The sequence below is a fragment of the Urtica dioica genome, chromosome 1, assembly GCF_054948205.1.
Source record: "Urtica dioica subsp. dioica isolate 48M chromosome 1, U.dioica_male_clone48M_v1_H2, whole genome shotgun sequence".
Classification (NCBI taxonomy): Eukaryota; Viridiplantae; Streptophyta; class Magnoliopsida; order Rosales; family Urticaceae; genus Urtica; species Urtica dioica.
The window spans coordinates 9,422,268-9,438,600 of NC_142756.1; the positions used below are offsets into that span (position 1 = coordinate 9,422,268).

The window sequence follows — 16,333 nt, forward strand, 5'->3', positions numbered from 1 at the left end:
TAGGATCAATGATTAACTTATCAGTTATCGTTATAGGACCGTGACTTCAATTTTACTAATTATGGCTTATCTTTTGTGATATATCGTGATAAGTATCGAAAGTTTATCGCGATTTATTATATAAATAAATAAACGAATATAAATAAAATATGAGGTATCTACGAAATTTATGAAATCTTAGGTTTACTAGAACACACGAGAGAGGGTAATGGATAATTTTGATAGAGTGAGATTAACATCCATATGAGTAGATTTTATTTTTTGAACCCGAAATCTCCGACCTAGTTAGTTTCAATGAAACCGTGACCCTCGCTTATCCTTTATTAAAAGCTCGTGATTATTCTTTGTTTTTATTTTAAATATTTATGTCAATCGTTCAAAACCATCTCCCGTTTACTCAAAAATCAATTCGAGAAAAATTAGATTAAGTCATTAATTTTTGTAGTACTCGTGGGTTCGACACTCGTTTTTACATTCACTATCTTATTTTATGGAATGGTGAAATTTCAAAAAATTCAAATTAAATAAGAACTCAAGAAAAAATATTATAAAATTATTGTATTTTACTATATTCATATAATATCTAAAATAGTAAATTGTGAATATTTTTTTAATCCTATGTTTAACAATTTTACTACGCATCAACGCGCGGGTATTTTAGCTCGTATATAACTAGTAATCTCGAAACTAATCGACAATTAAATAAATAACTCTAAATAATAACCCATATCTTTATAAATTTATATTAATTTTCAAACCGCAAAAAAACTAGTTTATATATAAAGACAATTAGGTCAGTAGTCTAATAACTCACATTTAAAAAAAAATATATATCTAAAGTTTCATTATATTAAAAAAATAACCCACCGTACCGAATTAAATTAAATTAACTAAAACAGTTAATAAAAATGAAATTTTAACTATAATATAAAAAAAACTAACATATTATTCATTAAAAACGTCTCTACGTATGAGCAAGAGAAAGAATTGACATATGAGCTGGCACTGCCGGTAGCTAAAAGATCATATATTGAAGTGTTGTTAATTTCATAATCGTCAAAAGTTGAACCATGCAACTTTAATTAAGACGCGTAACAGATATTCAATATTTAAAGTTTAAACACTCGCCACTTATTTTTTTTAAACCGAATCTCTCACGTCTCACCATTCCTTGCATTTATTATAGACACATCTCTCCTTCTGTATTCTAGTGAACAATTTGACCAATATGGAAAGTCAAAGTCTAATGTTCGCACTAGCTAACGAGATCTCTCTTTCTTTTTTTTTTTACAGTTCCATCACTACTGCATATTAAAGAGAATTAGATAAATTCTATTTTGCTGGCCAAGGCAGACTAGTGATACAACAAAAATTCACGTATGATAGAATTTCCATAATTAGTGTCCCAAATGTTTCTAAATGCCATTAAGCCTCCTTAGACTATCGCTAACAAATTGAGACTTGTTACTGAAACAACTAAGAATCATCAGTTTTGTCATGTCCATCGTGAAGAAAACATGACTGCCAACGCCCTCAGTAAATATGGCCAGTTTCTTAATTTTTGCGAGATTTTAGACTCTCATGCGTTACCACTTAATGTCAATTCTTCCATCGTAAGAGATTGCAATGGGTATAGTATCACAAAATATTTGTATGATATGTACCTCCTAAAATCGTTTTTTTATTTTTATTTCGATTCTTAGTTTTGATTTTATTGAGATATATTGATTATTGACGGATATATAATTTTTTTTAAAATATTTCAAATACCGTTATCAATGTATCGATAAATTTTTTTTATTGAGATATTGGTTATTGACGAAGATATCGACAAATCTTCTATAAAATAATATAATAGAAAATAACATATAGATTTATCAAATCAATAAAAACCTTACAAATGAATATTAATTCTATAAAATAATCTTACGGTTCCAATGTTTTTTTCTTTCATTATGAGACTTGTCATTTGAATGTTGAGATTATCACATGAGTATGATACTTGACTTGATAATATTATGCAACAATAAAATGTACCATAAATTAATGAACAAGTCAATAACCAGTAGTCAGTAATGGCGCAACAATAGTCAGTAGTCATAAAATGTACCATAATTTTTGAGAAATGGCCTCGTTTTTATGTTAAAATATCTTCTTTACCATATATTTTTTTTTAAAAATTAGTCGATCTAAGCCACCTGAAACGTTGAAATTGTAATCTAGCCAACGTTTCGTCCAAATTTTCACTTTAGCAAAAAATGATGACGTGTCTTAATTATGTAAGATGTTAATTACTATAATATCCTCTACTAGAATTTGGTTACAAAACTTGTAGCCCACGTTTGATCAACCAAAATTTTCGAAGTTAATACACGTGTATATATTTAGAATTAAAAAAAAAAATTCTATATTTGGCAAAGTTTGTTATTGAGCGTTTTCTTATTTCTTTCTAATTTTTTGTTAATTTCCGCTGCTTTGTTAATTTCTGTTAATTATGGTAAATTTACATATGTGCAGGTAGAGGTAGATGGTGTTATCAATTGATATTTTTTTCTTTCCTTTAATACGCATTTTAATACGGTGTTATTCACAAGCCGATCAAATTTTCAATACGAATTTTCGAAGTTAATACACGTGTATATATTTAGAATTTTTAAAAAATTATATATTTGGCAAAGTTGGTTATGGAGCGTTTATTTCTTTTTATTTTTTTGTTAATCTCCGCTGCTTTGTTAATTTCTGTTAATTTCCGTTTATTTTACGCACGATAAACTTCGGCTGGCTGAAACGTTGGCTAGTATTTGGTTTATATGATTTATGTTACATAAGGGTATTTTCGATATTTTCTAACCGTTTATTTCTGTAAATGGCTAGATTACAAAATTTACCAAACGTTGGCTACATCCTTAAAACCATGTTTGAAATTGGCTACGTTGCTAGATTACCCTAGCTAAGTGTAAACGACACGGGACGGGACTATGAAACAATGCCACCATTTTTACGCAAAAACGACACATCAATGTCGGCAAACTTTTGTAACGTAACACATAGCAACTAACGACAAAATATATTTTAACATAAAAACGAGGCCATTTCTCAAAAAAAATAATAATAATAATAATAATCTTTGTCTAATATAACACAAGTATCTTATAAAAAAAATCATACAAATAAAATATTGAAAGCTAATTTAGACTTGATGTGTTAAAATTGTAGTTGACTATCTTATAAGTAAGATAATCGTTTAAATTAAGAAACAGGTATACAGCATGTTATGAGAGAGCGAGATTGCTACATTTTTAAATATTTGAATACTTAAAATATAAGTTTAATTGATGTAATCTATTCAACTATTTTGATACAATTTTTTCGAAATATTGAAAAAACTTCTATCCCCTCTCCTCTAGTGGAAAATCCTGACTTCTGTACTGTGTGTGACTTGATATAATATTGGATTTTTTTTAATTAAATAGTCAATTCAAACTAAGTGTTTAGTAAAATAACAAATGTTTTATAAGTTAATTAATTTTAGCTATTTATAATGTAAAAATATTAATATATATTTGAGTGAACCCGTTTTTCTAAGATTTCAAAATAATTAATCTAAGTGTCTAAAATTTTAATCTACTATTTTTTTAATGCACTTTTTATGCATACCAAAAATTTAAAAACTAATTTCATCATCAAAACTACAAGACAACAAGTTTTCAAAAAAATTTAATCATGTCTTCAATTTCGTTAATCTAGTTTCAAAATACACAAACAAGTTATATGATTTCAGTTAAGGTACATGATTTAAAATTTTTAATCGTATCTTCAAAAAGTGTAATACACTTTTACAACAGAAAGTTGTAAACAAAATGTCCAGATCTTCTATTGCTACAGACTTCTTTTTGTTGTTTCTCTTCTTATTTTCGGGATTTAGTCTTCTTTGAAATAGTCATTTGCTACAAGAAGACAATGTCAAAACATTTAATCCTGGTTTCAAAATATTTAATCTATTTTTTCATAACAACAAAAAATCAGATACTCGAAAAATTTAATCATACTTTAAAAATGGTTAATCAAGTCTTAAAAAAACACTCACAAAACCAAAATCGTTATAAAACTAGACTCAATCATTCAAAAATGTTAATCATTTAACACTCAGACCAAAGAAGAAGAGCACGAGATGGACATCGGTGATGACGGAGATCGATGGCGATGGAGATGACAATGAAAATCGGCAACGGTGGCAACGATTGACGGTGATACTGACGACAGAGATCGACGACGACAATGACGATGACAACTGATGACTATGCCGACGGAGATTGTCGACGACATCGAGTTCGACGACGACGACTAGCTCGACTGCGACATAGATCGACGGTAATAACGACGGAGATCCGACGATGAGTGCGCGTTCGACCACGGCAAAAGCGACATCGTTTGGGCTAGGGTTTGATGAGTATCGAGTTTTGCGTTTTGGAAAGTCATGAAGTCTATGTCGTAACATAAGAGATAAGCAAAAGGTAATTTTGTGATTTTAATTTATTTTTTTTTGGCTAGTTTACTTTAATTTTAAAAAATTGAGCTAATTTGCTAAGTTCAAACTTTAAATTTATTAAATAGCCCCATCACCTTATAATATAAATTATAATTAAAAAAAAAAAGTGAATGGTTCCAAAAACTAGGGGAAAAGAGAGAGATAAAAACAGAGAGAGGAAAATGAGAAAACACATCACACATTTTGATTGGCAGCTCAAAAAGAAAAATGGAGGCTGATCAAAAAGCATTGGTTCTTATGAATCTCCTATGCTCTTCCACATTGGTTCTTCTCTTCTTTTCCAGCTTCGGATTGGCTACCAATACCACCACAACACCAAAACTTCACACCGCCGAAGGTATTTGCAAAAAAAAAAAAAAAAAAAAAATTGATATACCATGGTTGGTAATTTATTCCAATAATTGTTTGCAGTGAAAGCGATGAGAGAGATTACGAAGAAGTTGGGGAAGAAGGATTGGGATTTCGGGGAAGAAGCTTGCAATATTGGCGGAGGAGGAAATTGGAGCTCTTTGAGTGAATGGAAAAGCTCTGAAGCTTCAATTTCCTGTGATTGTTCATTCCGAAACAATTCCACTTGCCACATCGTAAGCATGTACTCATTTCTTTTCCCCTCCTTTTTTTAATTAAATTTAATCATTTAATAATCCCTCCTGTTCTTCGACTCAAGTTCAACTCAGCAACACATCATATTAGTCGTCTCTTCTTCTAAACCCTGTTTTTTTTATTGATTAAATATTAAGTAATGTGGGTTTGGGTTGGGAAAGAGAGAGAGAGAGAGAGATTAAATTAATTAAGCGTCGAAATTGAGACTTTTTTTTTTTTTTTTTTTTTTTTGCTTTTGAAAGAAGAAAGACAAAAATAAAAGTCACGTGGGTGTGAATGATGATATTAATAAAATAATAAGAGAACAGAATGGTAAATTAAATATTGGTTATGAACTTAGGGTGGATTTTAAATTAGATTTTGAGTCTTTCCTTTTGAAATAAAGAAAACAGTTTTGGCAGTTTTTTACTCTTCTTTCTCTCATCTTAATTTACTAAGCGAAAATAGTAATCACGTCTCGAGATATATCTCTTTCGTGTGATTATTATACCATAGCTATTCGTTTTTTTGTGTATGCGTGTTTTTTTCTTGATAAGTAACGATACACTAAAATACAAGCATAAACAAAAGAGTGATTATTTTGTTGTCGTATTGCCTAAAGCTGCTACTGGTATTTATGAATGTGGGCCACAAGACAGCTCTTCTACGTGTTGAAATGCTGAGTCGTTGACTTGGCCCATATCGATATGTAAATGGCGTTTACTATCTCCAAGAGATTACCGACGAAGCCAATATACTGTTCTTATATGGGAATTGGACCAGTATATTTAATAGTCCGCAGATGAAAGAAGTCTGAATTATTATGGGGGATAATTTCAAAAATTATGACCATTTGAAATTGTTTGGACTAAAATTCATTAAATGCTTGTAAATAAAAAACTATAATTAAATTTGTCAATAAACACAGTTGTTTACGGATATGTTTGTCAGTAAATGTAGTTATCTATTGACAAATTTGTCAATATTTAGTTATAATTTTGAAATTAGAAGCAATTAATTGATTTTTGTCAAAAAAATTTAAATGATCATAGTTTTGAAATTATCCCATTATTTTGTGCACATTTGCACAGTGAAAACATTATGCAAAAATAAAAAATAAAAAAAATCATGAAAAAATTACATATTTTTCCAATTCCCTCCTTTCAATTTAGGATGTTCAACATTTTGGGTTGATTATGTAAGCTTTGATAACATGTTAAAATTTAGAGAATTGGACACAAATATTAGTATTTTTCGTGTATTTTTTTTTTACGAAAATGAGTTAATTTTTTTTTTTCCATGTCTATTATCAAACTTGTCACTAAATCCTATATATTTGTCATTAGATTCCCTTTTTAATGACAAAATTGTCACGAAATCTTGTATTTAATGACAAGTTTGATAATAAATGTATCAAAATTACTAATGTTTGTGTCTAACTCCCTAAGATTTATAGAGCGTTACACCAATTGGAACTGAGTGTTTTTTTTCTTTTTGGCTAGCAATTGGCAATGAGTAAAATATTCCAATTCTTTACATATTAACCTGACCAACAATGCATACACTCTTTGAAGCCCTGGTATAGTTTAGAATGGAGTTTGATTGACATAGTAGTTTTGTACTTGAACATGAATCCCTATATATATATTTACAGAGCGTTAAAGGCCCAGAATATCTCAGCTTCAGTACCGCCGGAGTTCTCAAAGCTTCGCTATCTTACTAAACTGTAAGCGAAAAAAAATCTCATTTTTAAAAATCACGAACACGATTTCATCCGTATCATCGTGACATTTTTCACACCTTTTTGTGCAGAGATCTGAGCCGAAATCACCTCAACGGTTCTATACCCCAAGAGTGGTTTAAAATGAAATTGAGCGAACTGTTAGCCACGAAACTCGACTATCCTCTTTTATTAAAACAATGTATTATCGTCTGTTTAATCGGGAAAAAAATGAATTATTTAATCTGTCTTTGTTAAATAATGTGCAGTTCTTTAATGGGAAACAGATTGTCCGGTCCATTTCCGAAAGTACTCACCAGCATCACTACCCTTACTAATCTGTATGTTCGATAAACAATATATGTACTCGTTTCTGAATTATCTGAATTATGTCAATTTTAGTGCTTAACAGACACTTCTGTTTTCTTCTTCTTATTACCGATGCAGAAGCGTTGAAGGAAACCTATTTACAGGTCCAATCCCACCGGAAATTGGAAAGCTCGTTAATCTTCAGAAACTGTGAGTTCAACACGCATACTAGTCCATAGATGGCCTGAGTTTTCTTTTCTTGCGCTTCAAGTAATCACGGATCACCTAAAGCCCGGTGTTGTTTTTTCAGTGTTCTCACTTCAAACGGATTCACGGGGGAGTTGCCGGTGGAATTGTCAAAGTTGATCAACCTGACTGATATGTGAGTATACGAGTTTTCCGTGCTTCATATAAAAATAATAAATATAATTAAAAATCTCACACATTCGCGATATGTACAGGAGGATAAGCGATAACAACTTCTCGGGAAGGATTCCCGATTTCATCGGAAACTGGACGCTGATTGAGAAACTGTAAGCCCTTGTTAACAATTTCATAAAAATAAATAAATAGTTATAAGAAACCCGTGTTCTGTGTTTTTCAGGCAGATACAAGGTTGCTCTCTAGAGGGTCCGATACCTTCGACGATTTCAGCCTTGACAAAACTAATTGATCTGTACGTTAATGTTACTCAACATGACATTTCTCTACATACTCTCTCAAAGACTATGATTTAACATTTATAATATCTCTCATCTTTCAAAACTTCTTCAGGAGGATAACAGACTTGAAAGGGAAACGGTCACCTTTTCCTCCGTTGAGTAACATGGAAGCCATGAAAATATTGTAAGTTGAGCTGATATTACTGATGTGTTTTCAAGCATAAATGTTTTCCTGTTGCTTTCATGACTAATAAAAATTCCGTTTCGGTCGTTCAGGATACTGAGGAAGTGCTTACTTCATGGTGAGATCCCTGAATACGTTGGGCATATGAGCAAGCTGAAAAACCTGTTAGTAATAGAAGCAAGTTTATTTTGAGCAAAGAAATAATTTATTTCTGTCTTTTCATATTTTTATTTAATATATTTTTTTGCATTCTTTCCTTATCAATATAGAGACCTCAGCTACAACGATTTGACTGGTGAAATCCCGACCACGTTTGCTAATCTGGAAAGAGTTGATTTCATGTGAGAACATACATCTTCCAGATAATTCATTTTATTGGATATGTATATATAATTCATCTTTTTTTTTTCCTTTACTTGATATTAAGGTACTTGACTGGGAACAAGCTTACCGGGTCTATACCGAGATGGGCTCCGGGACGAAATAACAATCTGTATGCTTTCACTCCTCTGTGTCCTCATTCTAATTAATTTGATCATACTACTAATACAATCTCACTTTGTTGAATTATGGGCTTGCAGGGATATTTCAAACAATAACTTCACTTGGGACAGCGTGAGTCCGGCGGAATGTCCCCGAGGAAGCGTGTGAGTGATATTTTTCTATTTTAATCACTTATTACAACCCACTGAATTTTCTCTAAGTCTTTGTATGTTCTCTTTTTTTTTTCAGAAACCTTGTCGAAAGCTTCTCACCATCAACAGTTAAACAGCAGTAAGATTTTTATGTACAATTTAGTTGTATCCTTGTCAAGTCCAAGTTTAGCTCAAGAAACTCAACGGTCACTTTTTGTTTTGCAGAAGAAGTCATCCATGTCTGCAAAGAAATTTCCCTTGCCCCGCTCCACACAGTCGACGTAAGTTTCTGCAATCTTTCACCAACTTTTTTTTTTTTTCATAATCGAGATGTTCTGAAAAGAATTCCGATCCCATGCTTGTGTTAGGACCCTAGATATTGAGGATGCTATAATAACAATAGATAATTAGAAGGTAAAAAATAGAGGATGCTAAGAAGTCAGTTAGCTTAGATATACGAATTAGCATAAAAAGATGGATAAGAAGATTGTATGAGAAATTACATTAGAGGACTGTATACTTTTAAACTATTATTAATAGAGTTTAACCAATACCAATACTAACGTTCGTTTTGAATGGGTAATTATTCTCATCTTTCTAGTTGATTTAATTGGTTTCCGTGTAAGAGTGGTTTTCGTCGATTTCTACTTGGGATATCGAAATTTTGGAATTCAAATAGATGGTATATTTCAATGATTTTTTTAATTGGTAATTACTAAAAGTGATTCTGTCGATGAATTTGCGTTTAATCTGGGGAATAGCTATTTTGCAATGTATACCAAACGTTGGTTACTTTGCGAAAATTAGGTTTCAATTTGGCCACCTAACTTTCCAATTATAGAGTTTTGTTTTGTTCGGTATGAACTGAAAAAACCGGGTTTCTTTCGTTTCTTCGAAAAAGGCCGATACTCGCTGCACATCAACTGTGGCGGGAGAGAAGTGGAGATCGGAGGGCAGCGATACGAAGCAGACAGAGAGCAGAGAGGCGCTTCGATGTTCTACGTGGGCCAAGAGTGGGCTTTGAGCAGCACCGGAAACTTTCTTGACAATGACGTGGACGCTGACGCGTACACGGAGACCAACACCTCGGCTCTCTCCTCCAACGCGACCTCCGAGCTCTACACCACGGCTCGTGCCTCTCCGCTCTCTCTCACCTATTACGGTCTCTGTCTCATCAACGGAAACTACACAGTCAGGCTTCACTTTGCCGAGATCACCTTCACCAACGACGCCTCCTTCTTCAGCCTTGGAAAACGAGTTTTCGACGTCTTCATACAGGTACGAAGAACAACGCGCAATCTCGATATATATTTCGAAGATTAGTAAATACTCTCTTTTTGTAAAGCTGGCACTAAGGCGGGTCAAAATTCGAACCTTTTTTTTTCTTTCTTTGTGTATAGGAAAAGCTGGTGATGAAAGATTTCAACATAGAAGAGGAAGCTGGCGGGGCAGGAATTCCCGTCGTGAAGAACTTCACCGTGGAAGTGAAGAGCAATACGCTGAAGATACACTTTTACTGGGCCGGGAAAGGGACAACGGGAATCCCGGAGAGAGGATTCTACGGCCCTCTTGTTTCTGCTATATCCGTGGATCCTAGTAAGCGAGCTTTGACATTTTTGACAATGTTTAGGGTCTCTCATTGCCAAGTTTTGCTGTTTAACTGGCTCTAACGTCATTTTTTTACTTTTTGTTATGATTATTGCAAGACTTCAAACCTCCTTCGATAGAAGGGAAGAAGAATCATCTCATGTTGGTGGCGGGTATATTGGCTGCTTCTCTATTCCTTTGTCTTATCGTCTATGGTGTTCTGAAGAAGAAGGGCTTTCTAGGAGGCAAAGAGTCCACACACAAAGGCATGAACTCGTAAACTTCAAACTATAATACCTCGTTAAAGAAAAATTGAACATCCACACAAAAATAAATTTGGTGTCAGAGCTGAGACTGTATTGTACAGCAAAATAACAAACTTATTTTGAAATGTGGACAGAGCTGAGAGATTTGGATCAGCAAACCGGCATATTCTCGTTACGGCAGATTAAGGCTGCCACCAAAAACTTCGATGCCGAAAATAAACTTGGAGAGGGTGGGTTTGGTGCAGTGTACAAGGTATTTATACTTTACCTTAATATGTTTTATTATATTTGTTGTGTCACCTGAGAACTAACTTGTAATAGCACAGAAGCATCTCTCAGGCGAATTATATATCCTCGAATAAATGTTTTCTTTTTCTTTTTTCTTCAAATTTTGAATGTAGGGTCAATTACAAGATGGCACTATAATAGCAGTGAAGCAACTATCAGCAAAATCGAAGCAAGGAAATCGCGAGTTTGTGAATGAGATAGGCATGATTTCTGCTCTGCAACACCCGAACCTCGTAAAGCTACACGGCTGCTGTGTTGAAGGAAACCAGTTGATGCTAGTTTATGAGTTCATGGAAAACAATTGTCTTTCCCGGGCACTTTTTGGTGAGACCAGTTTTCTCAACCTACTACACAATATAGATTCTTTTCATTAAAATAAATACATGAATAAGAAAACAAAAAACTTTGAACAGAAGAAGGAATTTGAATGGCCTTTTTATTTTTACAGGTAAGAACACAAGGGAGAGACTGAGACTAGACTGGTCTACCAGGAAGAAAATTTGCATCGGCATAGCAAGGGGTTTGGCTTTTCTCCATGAAGAGTCCAGAATAAAAATTGTTCATAGGGACATCAAGACCAGCAATGTGTTGCTCGATAAGGATTTTAACGCCAAGATATCTGACTTTGGACTGGCAAAGCTCAACGAAGATGACAACACCCACATCAGCACTCGGATCGCCGGAACCATGTAAAGTCTTTTTCGTACGAGAAAAAACTTTAACCGACTTCTTTAGCATAAATTTTAAGACTAAAGCTGTTCTGAATGTTGATTCTTTTAGCGGCTACATGGCTCCCGAGTATGCAATGCGAGGTTACTTAACGGACAAGGCAGACATCTACAGCTTCGGAGTCGTCGCATTAGAGATAGTCAGTGGGAAGAGCAACACAAATTACAGGCCAAGGGAAGAGTTTGTTTACCTTCTTGACTGGGTAAACCTCAACACTATCAAACCCTTTATTTATTTATTTATTTTTGGGATCTGCATTGCTGATTTTCTTTCTAAACCTAATTTGGCCACAGGCTTATGTGTTGCAAGAAAGAGGGAATCTATTGGAGTTGGTCGACCCGGCATTGGGCTCCCACTATTCGTCAGAGGAGGCGATTCTGATGCTGAACGTGGCTCTGATGTGCACCAACGCATCGCCAACGCTGAGGCCGAAAATGTCCCAAGTTGTGAGCATGCTCGAGGGTCGGACCGAAGTGCAATCCTTGCTCTCCGATCCCGGCTTCTCTTCAAACAACTCCAACTCCCGAGGCTCCAGGGCTCACTTCTGGATGAACGGTTCGCAGAGCTTGTCCACGAATGACTCATGCACCGATAGCTCTAGCTCGCGTCTTGAACCGGAACAGAAGAGCCAGCCTCTGAGAGCTACTTCTGTCAAGTCTGATGTCTGACTAGTATTAGTCAGAGTCTTTATTTAATACGTTACATGAGGCAAAGAGTCACCCAACTGTATATATATATATTATATATGGGCTCAGTGTATAAGCTATGACTTTATATTTATAGGTTTGGAATGTTCTTACAGTATACCTAAGAATGTCAATGTTGTTTACTATTATAATTACTGATTTGCGGTCATTCTTTAGGCAAAAATAATTTGTTTATAAATGACTATTATAGTGATACTTTTTTGCTCCTTAGATGATCAACTACTCTTATTACCCACTTGCAAAATTTATACTAAAGAAGGGAAAAGGAATGAATCACCACTAATTCACTATCAAGCGAAAAGAAATAAATCATGACTAATTCACTATCGAACTCGATGGTTAAACTTGAAGTCCACAAAAAAGGCAACTTCATTTTGGTGATTTTTTTTTTTTTTTTCAAATGTATCCGACGTTACAAACTTACAATGTTTCAAATGCTGACAGTAGGTTGACAATAGAACATTGAATTGGAAAAGAAAAATGTCAAACATTGCAACTTCTAACAGAGCAACGATTCCCATGATAGCACCAAAGTGCACAACTACATTTCACTATATATCATGTCGCTACCGAAACCATACTTTGGAAAGATAATGTCTAAATAAGCTAACCTCAACAAAAACTTAAGAGATTACATATTGAAGGCGTTTGTAAAGCAGTCTTCTTCACGCAAATAAGCTGAGCTGAACATCAGAGATATGAAGTCAGTTAGCATGGTAGCCATTTCTAAACCCCGTCGGGTTGGAAAGGATTAGCGATCTCATCTGTGCCGTCGGTCGGAGACACGAGCATCACTGCCGTTCCTCTGCAAACCTGCAGTGGGAAAAAAAACATTATAATTGGGGTTTAGAGTTTTCTTATAAGTGTTAAGAAGCAATTTAATGAAAATGATTTATGGCTTGAATACATACTATCAGGCCAAGGCTCCTAGTCTGGTCTGTCGTCTTCAACGGATCATCCGCATCTGCAAAGAAAAAAAGTTTTCAAGTGTAAAGCATCGTGTAAATGCAAATTTAAGTTGTTCTGTAACGCAATTAAAAACAGTTTCGACAAGAGTTCAGATATTCCGGTGCGGATCATGAGTGCATATGTTAATGTATCATGAACGGTGTGCGATTCTCAACTATACATTCTACTACACTGTATAAACACACACAAATATACATATACATATATATATATATATATATATATATATATATATATCTTATTTGGGGTGTTTGTTAAATGACTTAAACAGAGCTGCATGGTCAGATGTACTGTGAAAAAAATAATCAGTGGCAGAACCAGAAGAAGACGATTGCAAGGGAGCTTCCAAACTGAAGTTTATAGAAAGAAATAAGAAACACACTTTTTATATACAATATTTTTATCATAATTATTTAAAGATTTTAAAAAGCATTATGTCCCCATTCGAAATCTACTTTAACATCTTATCTCGTAATAAACTAAATTTTTTGTGGTATTGATACTTGGTCCCCGTTTGTATAAATTCATGGTTAGCTGTTGATAACAACAACAATAAATAGACGTTAGAAACCAACACATTTCAGTTCAGTGTAATTACCTCTGAGAAACTCGACTGCTTCATCCAGAACAAGGTTTAAGAGCTGATCATATCCTTTCAAAGTACCCGTTACTGCAAGTATAACGCAGAAAAAATATAATTACATTCATAAAACACTTGAAAGAGTATCAAGCATATTAAATTATCTTTTGCCCGTCTAAATGCACATTCCAAACAGCGGGATATTCGAAAGAGCTAAATTCATCCCGGGTCCCAGTAGATTTAAATTTCTTTAGGCGGAATACTATAGTCTACAATTGTCGTTCCAAGTCAGACTCCGCTGAAAATCTCTATCAAGCTAGAGAACCAAAACCCTGTAAGCCATAACTGCAATATTGACGAGTCTCCAATATTCAATCTCAAACAACTGAAGGAACAGTCACCTCACTTTGACAGTGTTACATCTAATAAATAATAGCATTCTTCATAAGAGATCTTGACCATTTCGACATGATTGGTTAAGTTCATGAAAGTAAACATAATCACGTGTTGAAGAGATGGTAACTATTTTGCTGTCATAAGCGTACTAACCTTGTCTACCACCAGTGAGCTTCACTTGAACACCTTTGTCAACAAACTTTGCAAGGTCCAGAACAGTTTCTTTTCTACCTGACTGAAACACAATTCACATGAATTCTATGCCTTGACTTGAAGCTGGTAAATCAATCAACCAAATCTAAAGTGTGCAATTCAAAAAGAAAAACTCAAAGAAAGTTCGGTAGAAACCTACCATTTTGGATTAACTATTAGGTTTCTTGGGTTTGACTCTTCCACTGTGCTTCGCCAAACCCTAAAACAGCTCCGGAAAAGAAACCAAGTGAGAAGAAAAACTTAAAACTGTTGGGCTCAGCGACATCCTAACATTCGAACTTACAATTAAAAAAAATTAATCAATATCATACTCTTAACTTTGAATCCCATTATAAACACTAACTTCACAAAAAAAAAAAAAAAAAAAAAAAAAAACAATTTCCACAATAATTTTCGGACTAAATTATAAAAATCAAACAGAGAAAAAGACCAACAGTGAATTCCATCAATAAACAAATGAAGCCCAACTGAAGACAAGTCTTTATTTAAACCCTGAGTCAAAACCCACAAATTTCTCAAGATTCAAAACCCTCGGCTTCAATTTCGGACCCAATAATATGAAACTAAGAAGAAAAATTCACTCAATCAACGCCACAACAACAATTAACAGACCTACGAGCTTATTCAGTCATCAACTTCACCACAAGCAAAACCCTAAATTCTTTCTGGAATTTTCGAGCAAGAAGAAAAAAAAATGGAGATTCACCTTGCAATGGCGTTGGGATTCACCTTGCGCTCTCGCTGACTCTCTCTTTATATATCTTGTCTCTTCTCTCCTTTCTTTCGGGTTTTCCCTCTTTCTTTTTTTTTTTTCTTTTTTTTTTCACGACTGCCCTACCCTAAGCCAACATAACGCTAAGTTTCTGTGTTTAACGATGACAAAAATATCTAATGTTTTTGTTATCGGAATTGATTTTTGTCCCGATTCATGATTAGTAACGATCCACTCACGTGTTGACACGTGGCAACGAACTGCCACGTGTCAACACGTGAGTGGATCGTCACTAATCGTGAATAGGGACAAATAGCATTGCTCTTTTGTTATTTATATATATATATATATTTTTTACGTCAACAATATTATATTTTAATTACGTCGTAAATATTTATATGTTTTCTGTTAAATTCGATGGAAAAATACGAATATTTTTCATTCGTTAAATTGTGCTGACAATAATATCTAATCTACGTATATTTGCGCCGTAGCAACTAATTTTACGTTTTAGTTGTTGATTAGTTAATATCAGTAAAAATATCTAATGTTTATAAAAAAAGATACTTATATTTTTTTGCATCGAAAATAATACTTAATGTTACATTTTAGTTGCGCCGTAGGTACTTCCTCCGTTAAGTTGGATGAAAAAATATGTGGGAACTTCTGATTCGATGAAAATTAATATTTTTTTAAATTAATTCAACATTAAACATAAATTTTTATAATACAATTTTTTTTAAAAAAATACCACCTAGCCATATGAGTATAAAAATTAAATAAAAAAACTCTGAAAACTAATTAAACATTAATTATATCAGTTTATAATACAAAAATTTAATAACTATATTTTTTTAAAACTAGTTGGATTAATTATATTATTTTATAACACAAATACAATATTATTATTAATATTTTGTTAAAAATGATTAAACATTATTATATTATTTTATAATACAAAATATATCAATATTTTTTTAATAATACAAAAAATATTTCTTATAATATTTTTTGTATTAATGAGGAAAAAGATATTTGTTTTCTTTTCAATTTTGTTTGTATTATACAATAATATGATAAATGTTTGTTTAGTTTTAAAAAGAATTAATAATTTGTGTATATTAATGAGGAGATTTTTTTTATTTTTTATTATAAAATAATATAATTAATGTTGAATTAATTTTAAGAAAAAATATTAATTTTTTATTAAATAAGAAGATGTAACGTGTTTTTCAACCAACTTAG

General features: G+C 33.1%; 2 protein-coding genes across 3 annotated transcripts; one reads left to right on the forward strand and one right to left on the reverse strand.

Moving 5' to 3' along the window:
• The first annotated feature begins 4,644 nt into the window (after positions 1-4,644).
• On the forward strand, positions 4,645-12,428 carry LOC149407064 (Leucine-rich repeat transmembrane protein kinase). Of its 2 annotated transcripts, XM_089610745.1 has the most exons (24): positions 4,645-4,886; positions 4,961-5,141; positions 6,786-6,857; positions 6,944-7,012; positions 7,121-7,192; positions 7,299-7,370; positions 7,471-7,542; positions 7,622-7,693; positions 7,765-7,836; positions 7,935-8,006; positions 8,099-8,170; positions 8,276-8,347; positions 8,434-8,499; positions 8,588-8,653; positions 8,739-8,780; positions 8,867-8,922; positions 9,543-9,919; positions 10,042-10,237; positions 10,348-10,494; positions 10,629-10,747; positions 10,896-11,106; positions 11,231-11,471; positions 11,563-11,713; positions 11,805-12,428. In XM_089610745.1, exons 1-24 carry the CDS (start codon positions 4,757-4,759, stop codon positions 12,177-12,179), a joined length of 3,075 nt encoding a protein of 1,024 aa, XP_089466871.1. In that variant the 5' UTR covers positions 4,645-4,756; the 3' UTR covers positions 12,180-12,428. The 2 variants fall into 2 exon arrangements, with proteins under 2 accessions (XP_089466871.1, XP_089466874.1); XM_089610748.1 differs by lacking the exon at positions 4,645-4,886 and having other exon boundaries at positions 5,006-5,133.
• A 129-nt stretch (positions 12,429-12,557) lies between these two features.
• Positions 12,558-15,248, reverse strand: EMB2816 (Small nuclear ribonucleoprotein family protein). Its single transcript, XM_089610753.1, has 6 exons — positions 15,083-15,248; positions 14,516-14,575; positions 14,317-14,398; positions 13,786-13,857; positions 13,130-13,182; positions 12,558-13,031 (listed from the first exon to the last, which is right to left on the reverse strand). The coding sequence occupies exons 2-6, from the start codon at positions 14,516-14,518 to the stop codon at positions 12,945-12,947; spliced, it is 297 nt and encodes a 98-aa protein (XP_089466879.1). The 5' UTR covers positions 14,519-14,575; positions 15,083-15,248; the 3' UTR covers positions 12,558-12,944.
• Between the last annotated feature and the right edge of the window lie 1,085 nt (positions 15,249-16,333).

Coding starts and splice junctions, on each gene's coding strand:
- EMB2816 (XM_089610753.1), bottom strand. Junction 13,858..14,316: donor GCTCACTGGTGGTAGACAAG/GTTAGTACGCTT, acceptor TTATACTTGCAG/TAACGGGTACTTTGAAAGGA. Junction 13,032..13,129: donor CTAGGAGCCTTGGCCTGATA/GTATGTATTCAA, acceptor TTCCCACTGCAG/GTTTGCAGAGGAACGGCAGT.
- LOC149407064 (XM_089610745.1), top strand. CDS start 4,757: ATGGAGGCTGATCAAAAAGCATTGGTTCTTATGAATCTCCTATGCTCT. Junction 10,238..10,347: donor TGCTATATCCGTGGATCCTA/GTAAGCGAGCTT, acceptor GATTATTGCAAG/ACTTCAAACCTCCTTCGATA. Junction 10,495..10,628: donor CAAAGAGTCCACACACAAAG/GCATGAACTCGT, acceptor AAATGTGGACAG/AGCTGAGAGATTTGGATCAG.